General features: G+C 34.6%; 1 protein-coding gene across 2 annotated transcripts in view; it reads right to left on the bottom strand.

Annotated features, from left to right (window-relative positions):
• Positions 1–153: 153 nt before the first annotated feature.
• Positions 154–13405, bottom strand: part of vclb (vinculin b) — a 49209-nt gene continuing 35957 nt past the window's right edge. The window contains exons 9-20 of one of the 2 annotated variants that reach the window (XM_067369234.1): positions 12996–13149; positions 12737–12912; positions 11192–11382; positions 10771–10970; positions 9250–9528; positions 9046–9154; positions 7481–7783; positions 3570–3697; positions 3306–3491; positions 3030–3233; positions 2681–2785; positions 154–1378 (exon numbers count right to left, since the gene is read on the bottom strand). In XM_067369234.1, the coding sequence (XP_067225335.1) occupies positions 1232–1378; positions 2681–2785; positions 3030–3233; positions 3306–3491; positions 3570–3697; positions 7481–7783; positions 9046–9154; positions 9250–9528; positions 10771–10970; positions 11192–11382; positions 12737–12912; positions 12996–13149 (2182 nt within the window). In that variant the 3' untranslated portion in view covers positions 154–1231. Of the gene's footprint in view, positions 1379–2680; positions 2786–3029; positions 3492–3569; positions 3698–7480; positions 7784–9045; positions 9155–9249; positions 9529–10770; positions 10971–11191; positions 11383–12736; positions 12913–12995; positions 13150–13405 lie in introns of both variants that reach the window. The other variant, XM_067369233.1, reaches the window with a different exon arrangement.

Raw genomic sequence — 13405 nt, 5'->3', positions numbered from 1 at the left:
CCAAACACACAATATAGTTTTTATTTTTGTATTTTCCAATGTAATTTTAGCTATTTTTGTCATTTTTAATAATTTTAATTCATTTTTATTTCAGTTTTAGTTTTAATTGTTTTAGTATATCAAGTTAAACTAAATGAAGACAAGAAAACTAGGTAAAATAAAATAAGTACTATTTATTTTACAAAAATCCCTTTTTAACTTTAATTGGGGATATTGTACAGTATGTCAAAAAATCTAATTGCAAAATTGTCAATTATTAGAACATAATGAATGTCACAACTGATGAACTGTGGTAAAAACTGCAATGCACAGACTTATGTGTCAATAAGAAACCACTGTTGAATAAACAGCCTTATATTTACAGCCAATTCCATTAAAATAGATCATATCAACAAATATAGTCCCACACATATGATTCAGCTGATAATTAGTTATTTTATTATGACAAGGCACATTAGGTCTTACAGGCTGTCTTTAAAGATGAACACATTATTTACATTAAATCTGCTGGTCTCCTCAATGATATAAAAGGCAAATATAAGCAAAGAGCAAATTCTCACTCATATAAATATACTTGAGTGTGCATTCTGCAAGAGAGATTTTAGTAGTGTATTTAGCACAGTGATGTCATAGTGGAAATACGAGGATGGCAGTGTGTGTTTTGTGTCTGGATATATAATGGGACTGGTTTGGCATAGATTACAGGAAGCACCAGATCATAGCTTTGATTACCTCTTCATTTCAGTACTTGTATCGAGAGTTTGCAGCGTCATCCCTGAATGGAAGTTTTAACTAATCCACTAACCAGTGACCAACATTAGGGAAATGATATGCTGTCATCAACACTTTGCATCAAAAACCACATTATGAGAATTTTATAATCCAAATTCTGTGCTTGTGTTTTTGCTTGTGAAGACGTTTTGTTGGTGACATTTAATAACACATTCAAAGTGTGAAAACAAGGCTGGTGAGAAATATATATATGAAAATAATGAACATTGTGGAATTTTCCCTCCTAACCAGGATCCATCAAAACAAAATAAATCATTCTTTCCAAATTAGAAAAACAACAGAGCAAAGTTCTTTTACACTCAATGACATTCAAGAACAACAGTTTTGATAATGGAATAGTTTAGTCCACAAGGTGGATGAGACGTCTGCATTGACATTGATGACCTGGACTCAAATGCTTCCCCCAGTGCATGCTGGGATATTTGCACTGGTTCTTCCCTCACTGGTACCAGGGTGTCTTGCGGACCCAGCGCAGGGTGAATCCGGCATCTGTGCGGATCTTGATGGACGCAGCCTCAGCTTCCCTCACCGTCTCCTTCACGGACTGCATCAGGTTCTGAGCGTTATGGACCAGCATCTCTGTGGCCTACAAGAGAACCAGCATGCATTTAGACAAGGGATGCACAGATATGAAAATTTGGGCCGATACGATAACCGATAATTCTTTATATTTGAAAGCCGATAACCGATATATTGGCTGATAAATCTAAATACAAAACCATCATGGCATCTGAAGTGTCTCAGCTGAAGGAAATAATCCATTATTTATCGGCTTTAATATATCAGCCAAATTTTCTTATTGTGCCGATAACGATAATATAAAAAATTAACATATGTTGGCCGATACGATAACCGATAATTTTTATATAATTTTTGAGAGCCTAATTACAAAAACAAGTCTCACCATTAATGGCCATGTCTGAAGCACACAATTATATGTGCCGATAACAATAACATTAAACATGAACATATATCAGCTGATAACCGATAACGGATAACTCTTTATATTTGAAAGCCGATAACCGATATATTGGCCGATAAATCTAAATCCAAATTTACATTTTTGAGAGCCTGATTACAAAAACAAAAGTCTCACCATTAAAAGCCATGTCCCAAGCACACAATTATAATGTTCTCATTATAATCTTATGTAGTTTATATGACAGACTTGTGCTGCACATGTTGAACTTAACTCTATTTTCCTTTTTGAAGTGATTTTCAATCATATTTCAAGTAATTCAAAAGCATCATGGTGAACATCTTAAGTGTCTCAGCTGAAGGAAATAACCCATTATTTATCGGCTTTAAAATGTTGGCCAAATGTTCTTATTGTGCCGATAACATTAACATTAAAACCCAATATATATCGGCCGATAACTGATAACGGATAACTCTTTATATTTGAAAGCCAATAACCGAAATATTGACCGAAAAAACTAAATCCAAATATTTTTTTTTTTATTTTTGATTACAAAAACAAAAGTCTCACCATTAAATAATCCATTATTTATCGGCTTAAATATAGCAGCCAAATTTTCTTATTGTGCCGATAACAATAACATTAAAACCAAACACATATCTGCCGATAATGGATAACTCTTTATATTTGAAAGCCGATAACCAATATATTGGCCGATAAATCTAAATCCAAATTTTAATTTTTAAAAACCTGATTACAAAAACAAAAGTCTTACCATTAAATAATCCATTATTTATCGGCTTTAATATATCGGCCAAATTTTCTTATTGTGCCGATAACGATACATTAAAATTGAACATATATATCGGCCGAAACTGATATGATGGCCGATATATCCTGCATCCCTAAATTAGACACGTTTTATGATTTTAAATGAGAAACAGCAACAAGCAGAGTGCGAGATCTGACCTGCTCCGATTCCTCCTCACTGATGTTGGTGCGTCCCAACATGGTGGCCTTCACAGTTGAGAGAATTTTCAGCTGTGTGCTGATGGTAGGAATCCTCTCACACACCTACAGAAAGACACACAAAAACTCCTTCAAAATGTGCAAGGACAAACAGTTATAAAGTGCATTCTCACTGTCCCTGGTTCAAAAAGTTGGTTCACATCTCTTCCAAATCCATTTTAGTAGTGCAGTAGTGCTTCATTTGTGATTGCCCTCATTCATTTCCATGCACTTCCATCCAACCACATCAACCCATTTGTTAGCAGTCACCATATGGACTTTACTTCACCCAGCGCTTGGCTCTTATTACCTGCAGCAGGTTGGTTCGTATGCGTTTGTCCGTGCACTGCTTGGCGACCTCCTTGGCGAGGCGTGTGACCTCGTCGGAGGCTTTGGCGATGTCTTTGGCACACTGGATGAGCGCCCTCTTATTCCCGCCGCTTCCTCGTACCAGTCGAGACATCTCGGCCATCAGCAGAGCCATGCGCTTAGCGGCACCGATGATGTCATTACCCTGCAAAAAACAATCATTTTTTAATAACCCACGTGGATACGAACCCATTCTGCAAGACTCAACGAGACTGACCTTGCTGGACCACTTGCGGGCCTCGTCGTGCAGCTGTCGGGCGGCCACCATCATGGGTTCGCTGACCATTTCTCCAGCCTGCTGCTCGGGGAACTCCTCGTCCTTCTCCTCAGGCGGTGGAGGTCTGGGAGGAGGCACTTCACCCTCCGGCAGGGGCGGTTTTGGCGGGGCGGCGTTGTCGCTTATCTGAACAAGAACCGGCGTTCGTGTTTAAAATCTTGCTTGTGCAATAAATGCATGCCATGTGTCTGCAGTGAAACTGACCTGCAGGTGCTCCAGGTCTGGAGGAGGAGGAGGAGGGAAGTCTGGCTCCTGTGGCTGGAACGCCTCTCTGACTTTAGCCACAGCACCCAGGATCTTAAATCCTGAGTCCAGGAAGCCCCTCTGAAGGCCTGTCAAGGAAGACAATGGTCATGCACCAATATATCAGCTGCAGATATTTATTGTCCGATTTTTTTTATCAATTTTCAACCATTGGCATATCGGCTAAAGCATGAAAAATGTTATTAGTATTGGGCCGATAAGAAAATTTGGTTTACTTTGATTTAGATTTATTGGTTAATATATCGGTTATCGGCTTTCAAATATACAGAATTATCGGTATCAGCCAAAATTTTCATTTCGGTGCATCCCTAGTCCCTAGCGTCTCAAGACAAATACTGAATGGAGCTGTCTTTTGCTTCTTCTAATTCACACAAAATGACATCAAAATGGCCATCTTGGGGAGTATCATTGTAAACATTAGCTGAGAAATAAAATGCTTGTGTAAGAGTATATTGGATCCGTGCAGCTCTTAAAGTCACAGCATATGTATTTCATATGTATCTTTGTTCTGTTGTATTTTTGTATTTATGTTGGCCTGCTGAATGCTAAATGTTAAATTATTTGATGATGCAGCAGCAATAAACTAGCTAGTATAACTTAATGCATGCATTTTTGCAGATGCAGATTTAAAACATGATCAAAACACTATTTAATGACAAAACTTCAAATAAGAGAGCAAGTGACAAATATTGTTATCGGTATCAGAATTTGCTAATAATTGTTTTTTTTAAATCGGTATTGGTATCAGCACTTGCTCTCAAATAAGATAGAAAGTGACAAATATCGGAATCAGCCAATAATTGTTTTTATTAAATCGGTATTGGTATGGGCACTTTCTCTCAAATAAGAGAGCAAGTGACAAATATCGGTATCAGTATCGGAATCTGCCGATAATTGTTTTTTAAAATCTGTATTGGTATCTGCACTTACTCTCAAATAAGAGAGAAACTGCCAAATATCGGTATCAGAATCGGCCAATAATTGTTTTTTTAAAATCTGTATTGGTATCGGCACTGGCTCTCAAATAAGAAAGAAAGTGACAAATATCGGTATCGGCCAATAATTGTTTTTTAAAATCAGTATTGGTATCGGCACTGGCTCTCAAATAGGAGAGAAACTGCCAAATATCGGTATCAGAATCGGCCAATAATTGTTTTTTTAAAATCTGTATTGGTATCGGCACTGGCTCTCAAATAAGAAAGAAAGTGACAAATATCGGTATCGGCCAATAATTGTTTTTTAAAATCAGTATTGGTATCGGCACTGGCTCTCAAATAGGAGAGAAACTGCCAAATATCGGTATCAGAATCGGCCAATAATTGTTTTTTTAAAATCTGTATTGGTATCGGCACTGGCTCTCAAATAAGAGAGAAACTGACAAATAAATATCGGTATCAGTATCGGAATCTGCCGATAATTGTTTTTTAAAATCAGTATTGGTATCGGCACTGGCTCTCAAATAGGAGAGAAACTGCCAAATATCGGTATCAGAATCGGCCAATAATTGTTTTTTTAAAATCTGTATTGGTATCGGCACTGGCTCTCAAATAGGAGAGAAACTGCCAAATATCGGTATCAGAATCGGCCAATAATTGTTTTTTTAAAATCTGTATTGGTATCGGCACTGGCTCTCAAATAAGAGAGAAACTGACAAATAAATATCGGTATCAGTATCGGAATCTGCCGATAATTGTTTTTTAAAATCGGTATTGGTATCGGCACTGGCTCTCAAATAAGAGAGAAACTGACAAATAAATATCGGTATCAGTATCGGAATCTGCCGATAATTGTTTTTTAAAATCAGTATTGGTATCGGCACTGGCTCTCAAATAGGAGAGAAACTGCCAAATATCGGTATCAGAATCGGCCAATAATTGTTTTTTTAAAATCTGTATTGGTATCGGCACTGGCTCTCAAATAGGAGAGAAACTGCCAAATATCGGTATCAGAATCGGCCAATAATTGTTTTTTTAAAATCTGTATTGGTATCGGCACTGGCTCTCAAATAAGAGAGAAACTGACAAATAAATAAATATCGGTATCAGTATCGGAATCTGCCGATAATTGTTTTTTAAAATCGGTATTGGTATCTGCACTTACTCTCAAATAAGAGAGAAAATGACAAATAAATATTGTATCGGTATCAGAATCGGCCAATAATTTATTTTTATTTTTTTTTAAATCGGTATTGGTATCGGCACTTGCTCTAAAATAAGAAAGAAAGTGACAAATATCGGTATCAGCCAATAATTGTTTTTTAAAATCAGTATTGGTATCGGCACTGGCTCTCAAATAAGAGAGAAACTGACAAATAAATATCGGTATCAGTATCGGAATCTGCCGATAATTGTTTTTTAAAATCAGTATTGGTATCGGCACTGGCTCTCAAATAGGAGAGAAACTGCCAAATATCGGTATCAGAATCGGCCAATAATTGTTTTTTTAAAATCTGTATTGGTATCGGCACTGGCTCTCAAATAGGAGAGAAACTGCCAAATATCGGTATCAGAATCGGCCAATAATTGTTTTTTTAAAATCTGTATTGGTATCGGCACTGGCTCTCAAATAAGAGAGAAACTGACAAATAAATAAATATCGGTATCAGTATCGGAATCTGCCGATAATTGTTTTTTAAAATCGGTATTGGTATCTGCACTTACTCTCAAATAAGAGAGAAAATGACAAATAAATATTGTATCGGTATCAGAATCGGCCAATAATTTATTTTTATTTTTTTTTAAATCGGTATTGGTATCGGCACTTGCTCTAAAATAAGAAAGAAAGTGACAAATATCGGTATCAGCCAATAATTGTTTTTTAAAATCAGTATTGGTATCGGCACTGGCTCTCAAATAAGAGAGAAACTGACAAATAAATATCGGTATCAGTATCGGAATCTGCCGATAATTGTTTTTTAAAATCAGTATTGGTATCGGCACTGGCTCTCAAATAGGAGAGAAACTGCCAAATATCGGTATCAGAATCGGCCAATAATTGTTTTTTTAAAATCTGTATTGGTATCGGCACTGGCTCTCAAATAGGAGAGAAACTGCCAAATATCGGTATCAGAATCGGCCAATAATTGTTTTTTTAAAATCTGTATTGGTATCGGCACTGGCTCTCAAATAAGAGAGAAACTGACAAATAAATAAATATCGGTATCAGTATCGGAATCTGCCGATAATTGTTTTTTAAAATCGGTATTGGTATCTGCACTTACTCTCAAATAAGAGAGAAAATGACAAATAAATATTGTATCGGTATCAGAATCGGCCAATAATTTATTTTTATTTTTTTTTAAATCGGTATTGGTATCGGCACTTGCTCTAAAATAAGAAAGAAAGTGACAAATATCGGTATCAGCCAATAATTGTTTTTTAAAATCAGTATTGGTATCGGCACTGGCTCTCAAATAAGAGAGAAACTGACAAATAAATATCGGTATCAGTATCGGAATCTGCCGATAATTGTTTTTTAAAATTGGTATTGGTATCGGGCCAAAAAATCCTTTCAGTGCATCCCAAGTCATGACTAACTGTTTTTTAAAATCTATATCAGCCTAAAAAAATCCTATCGGTGCATTTCCTGCCGGTCTTTACAGTGTCTTGAAGCATTTTGATTCGCAATAAATGCTTCTCCATCTCTGAGTTTGGGCTGCCTTAACATGCATTTGGGAACGCAACGTGTAAACCATCTTCCCGAACTTAATGGGAAGAAGCACCTAAAATGGCTTTTGTCAACCAAAGGGAATCTAGGTGGTTGCTTTGTGGCCCAATTCAAAAAGCCCCCTTACAAGTCTCTATCATTTAGTGGCTTCCACAATGAAGTTAACTTCTTTCTGCGTGTCTCACCTTGGTCCTGTATGTTGGCGGCCACAGCCTTGGCGTCCATGACCATCGGTGAGATGGTTCTGCTGAGCTCGTCAGAAGCCGCTTTCACAGTTTCTCTGAACTTCGGGTCCTCTGAGTTCTCCACCTCTCGTTTTGCCACCAGCAGGATCCGATTGGCTCGTCGGGCGATGCTGGTTGCCCCGGCGACCAGCATCTGAGGCTGGTGATTGGCCATAGCTACCTGACACTTGTCCAGATCTTTCTTAATGGCTTCTTCTGATGCATCCAACAGAGACCTGGTGTCAATCGCTTCATCCACAAGACCTGAGAAACACAGAGACAGTCAGGGTTTGTTCAAATAGCTTAAATTACTGTAGATGATTTCTGAAAATGATAAAACAACAGTAAACAGAATGTTCCTATTCAGACTATTCGGACAAACTTTGATTTCAACCTATTTAATTAATTAATTTATTTATTTTTCACATAATTTATCTCAATTTATTTTGATCTGTCAAATACTGTAATTAAGCAAAGCAAATGTTCTGAATCTCTCTTTTTTTTTTTTGGGATAACTTTCTGGCTAAAATAACCATTTGTGAATCAAGTACTGACAGTATCCCATCTGACATAAAGAGATAATTACTGAAAATAAAATAAAATTATACATTTTAAATGAATTAAAAATAACATGTAAACAAATTAAAATGATTACAAATAAATACAGTAAATTAAAAAATAAATTGTAAAAATGTAAAATAAAGAAAACAATAAATTGTAAAATAAAAATACTATATAAAATTAAAATAAAATTAAATAATAAACATTTACACAAATAAATTGGTAGATAGAATGTCTTCTGACAAAGATTATTACTCAAAATAAATTAAAATGGTAAAATAAAAAATATGTAAAATAAAAAATATAAAATTATACAATATAAAATTAAAATAAATAATTACAAATTTAACATTTATACAAATAAATCGATAGACACTAAAGATAAATAGATGGATAGATTGAATCTTTTCTGACGTAAAAAAAGATTATTACTAAAAATAAAATAAAATAAAAAAGTAAAAAAATAAAATGGAAAATAAAAACAATATAAAATTAAATAGATAAAAATAAACATTTATTCAAATACATAGATACAGTAGATAGAATCTCTTCTGACATAGAAAGATTATTACTCAAAATAATAACATAAAACAAATAGAATAATAATTTTTAAAAATTAAATGTAAAATAAAAATAAAACAATTCAAAACAGAACAATATAAAATACAAGAAATATATAAAAATAAGTCAAAATAAATAAATATAAATACATTTATACAAATAAATGGACGGACGGACGGACAGACAGACAGACAGACAGACAGACAGACAGACAGACAGACAGACAGACAGACAGACAGACAGACAGACAGACAGACAGACAGACAGACAGACAGACAGACAGACAGACAGACAGACAGACAGACAGACAGACAGACAGACAGATAGATAGATAGATAGATAGATAGATAGATAGATAGATAGATAGATAGATAGATAGATAGATAGATAGATAGATCTGTCACCTGTCATTTTCTCAACATTGTCGATCCACTGATTCTTCATGGTCTCAAAGTGCTCGTAAGCCGCCTGGTTTCCAGGATTCTTCAGGAGGATTCGAGCAGCGGAGATGACCTGCAGGACAAACCGTAAAGAATTACACTTATTCACCATCAATACCTCGTGTGGAGAATCTGAAGAACTGCAGTAAGAGCTTGTTCCTCTGTTACCTGTGGCGTCAGATCTCTGGCTGATTTGACGGCGGCCTGGATTCCCTCCACCGTGCTCTTGTTGGCCGTGCCGACGGCGGCTGCCTTCTCCGCCGTGGCGCCCAGACGGCCCGCGTGATTCTCAAAGTTTGCGGCCCGCTCCTCAAACACCTCCTCTCTGTTGGGCGCGTCTGGAGGGGCCGTCGCTGCCACGGCCAATAGTTTGACCGGTGTGGTCGTGTCACTGAAGATGTCAGACACTTCCTGTGTCATGGCTTCCTGCATTTTACCCTTCAGCTCCTGCAACAAACAAAATATTTTCAAATGTAATCTATCCCTGTGATCAAAGCTGAATTTTCAGCATCATTACTCCAGTTTTCAGTGTCACATGACCCTTCAGAAATCATTCTGATATGAGTTGCTGCTGTGGTCTAGAGGAAGATTCATATCTCTCACCAGCAGGTGGCGCTCTTTGCTGTATCATTCTGCAAGTTTGATATTGAATATGATGCTGGGTTGTTCTGTTTTCATGCATTTATTTATCACAAATTTGTTTAAACAATTAGTGATAATTATGTACATGCATGTACATTAAAGGGACTATTTTCCACACTTATCAATTATTTTTTTATGTGAAGTCCACCTTTTATAAGTTCACAAATGCCTTAGTCAAGGTTTCTGGCATCATAATCTAGTTTTCATGATAGTTTTCCACTCTCTCTTTGACCTTGATACATAAACAGATTATTTTTGCTACTGTACCTTTAAGACTCTTCTATGTAAATGATCTGTTACTGTGTTGATATTATATATATATATATATATATATATATATATATATATATATATATATATATATATATATATATATATATATATATATATATATATATATATGTATGTATATGTAAAGAGATAATTACTTAAAATAAAACAAACATTTTAAATAAACTAAAAACAAAAAGTAAAATGTAAAAAAAAAAAATAAAACAATAAAAAAATAAAAATAAATTAGAATAAAAAATTAATTGCAAAAATGTTAAATAAAATAAAATTATACAATATAAAATTAAATAAATTAAAAAATTATTCAATAATAAATCGATAGATACTGTAGATAGAATCTCTTCTGACATTAAAAGATTATTACTCAAAATAAAATAAAATAAAATAATAAAATATAAAACAAAATAATACAATTAAAAATAAAGAAAAAATGTAATGTAAAAAAACTAAATGTAAAAAAACTAAATATAAATATATATATATAAAAAAATGAAAACTGAATATATAAAAAGCTAATTCAAACAATTAATTAATAAAAAGCATATAAATAATACTAAAATAGCTCTGTTATGAGTTCACACTGTAATTTATCAAGTCATTAAAAACCGAATAAGTGTTTACACGTATATGAGAATATATGAGAGGATATGAGAATATTTCTGAATGTTGTTTTTGGAGTTATTTTTGGCTGAACTGGGAAGAGGTTCAGTATTGTGAGCATGAGAGTGTCACGATCTTCCCCGAACGACGTCTTACTTTGAGAGTGTCCTGCAGCTGTTGAGCGATGGCGCGGGCCTGTGGACCGTCTCCCTCTCCGCGGGCCGCCAGCTCGGCTAACTGCGCCATCAGATGCTCCACCTCCTCACATTTACCCAGCAGCTCGTGCCTCTGAGACGCCGGCAACGCATTGGCCAGGCGACGCCCCTCGGCAACCAGCCCACGAATAGCAGCCTGACCTACAGGTACACATGACCAAATGACTTTCTTTAGTGTGTGATGGTGCTGTTTGCAGGAACTAAACGGAGCGTTACTGACAGACTGGGAAGAGAGGAGCTGCAACAATGAGGAAAATAATTAGCCTGTTCTAGTAGAGCACAAAAACAACATCAAGACTTAATAGGAGCATAATAGGTTCCCTTGGTAATTTTGATACCACACTGAAATATGAGAGACGCACCGACTCCGCTGTCGTCCAGCGTGGGGTTGTCGATCCATCTCTGAGCCTGCTCGATCTTTCCCTCCAGGTGAACGGCTGCTTTGGCCGGACGAGTGTTGGCCACGGCTTTGCTGGTTTTGGACTGAAGGTTCTGCAGAGCTGTGGCGATCTGCTTGGCCAGCGCTCGAGCCTCAGGGGTATCGCCCTTACCTCTGAACACAGATGAGGAGCTCATTTAGTGCAAAAAATATACAAAAGTCCATGAAAGTCTCATTCAAGCAGGACTAGTTTCCTCTGAAGTCTAGTCTCTGGGTATATGGGGGAAGAAAAAAACATCTAAATAATAGTAATAAAAATAAATATTATTATTATTATTATTTAAATATTTTAATTTTTTTAATTTTAATTAAATAAGAAATGCATTACTTTAGTAAAATACTATTGTACTGTAAAGTAAAAAAATTACAAAATTTAATAATAATAATAATAACAATAATAATCACTGGACCATCAAATCTTTAAAATATACCTTGTTGTTCTTGAAGAACTTAGTAAAAAGAAAACTAAGTACACTAACATACAATTTGAATATTTTTAAAAAATATAATAGAACATTTAAATATTTTTTGATAAGCATATTTAAAATTTAATAAATTAAATTATATTTTTTATAAAAAAATATTTAAACAAATACTTTTAATATTTTGTAAAAAAAAATAAATGTAAAAAAAATATTAAACAAATTTTAAACAAAATATTGTAAAACAAATATTTTAATAATTAAAATAATTAAAATATTATACAAATTAAATCAAATAAGAAATGCATTACTGTAGTAATAATACTACTGTTATGTAAAGTAAAAAAATAAATTGAATAATAATAATCAAATGCCATCAAAGATACTTAGAAACACAATAAAAAAAAATACTTAGAAAGTACAATAACACACAATTTAATGCACTTCTGAATATTTAAAAAAAAAAAATAGAACATTTAAACTTTTTTGATAAGCATATCTAAATTGTAAATATTTTTGTATTATGTTTGATTAAAAGATAAATGTAAATGTTATTTTTATTTTAAAAAAATATTTAAAAATACTTTTAATATTTTGTGAAAAAATCTAATATTTTTGATAAAAAAATATTTAAAAAAATACTTGTAAAACAAATATTTTAATAATAATTAATGTAAATATTTTTCATTTAAATATATATATATATATATATATATATATATATATATATATATATATATATATATATTGTATAAAAAAATATTTTTGATAAAATATTTTAACAAATACTTATAATTATTTAAATATTATTTTTATTTTATTAAATTATAATGAATAAATTAAGCAAACATTAAAATACACACAGCAGCTCATCTGACTCAATGTACAGAACCGTTGCTTGACTACCGTCAAACAGTCAAAGAATGGAAAAGCAGGATTCCTCGTGTGGGCAGCAGTGGAACATCATGCTAATATTCCAAAGATTCCAGCCAAGAATCCCCATAAAGCCTTCAACTCAAAGTCAAGATGTTCAGAGATGTACGTACGCTTTCTTGAGCTCGGAGAGTTTGGCGGTGAGACCTGCGATCTCGCCCATGTTGCGCAGGATGTCCTCTCTCTCTTTGGGATCTTCGCAGAGATCCGCGATCTTCCTCGCTTCTCCCAGAAGAGCCTTGATGTTCTCCTCTCCCTCCGGACCTCCGTGAGGGTCTGCCAGCCAGCTCTGTCATCCACAAAACACAAACGGCACTCAATGTACTGCTTAGAGAGGAGTGTGATGCATCCAAACAGGATCAACACGCTCACCTGAGCGGCGTCGATTCTCTTGGCGATGGCTTGTTTCGAGCCGGTCATGGCTTCCAATTTACGTGCCGCATTTTCCACTTTCCCCGTCAGGACGTCCAAACCCTGAGACACCTGCTGTGCTTTCTGCATGGCCACTGGACTCGCGCCCTGACCCCTGCGTACAACACACAGATTAAAGACATTAAACACACAAAAACACGATTAAACTTTCATGCTAACAGCTTTCTCAAGAAAACTAATCTGCAGATGGTTCAGAATTAATTAATGGGACCAAATATAATCTTTTGCTTTAATCTGTGCGGCATTCAAATTAAATTCAATAGAAATTGTACTTCTGATTAATTTTTTTTAAGGATAATATAATAATAAAAATATTTAAATATTATTTTTGATTTAAAAAAATATTAAGA

The sequence above is a fragment of the Chanodichthys erythropterus genome, chromosome 19 (assembly GCF_024489055.1).
Source record: "Chanodichthys erythropterus isolate Z2021 chromosome 19, ASM2448905v1, whole genome shotgun sequence".
In the NCBI taxonomy this organism is placed as follows: domain Eukaryota; kingdom Metazoa; phylum Chordata; class Actinopteri; order Cypriniformes; family Xenocyprididae; genus Chanodichthys; species Chanodichthys erythropterus.
This window is presented reverse-complemented; position numbering and strand designations above follow the sequence as displayed.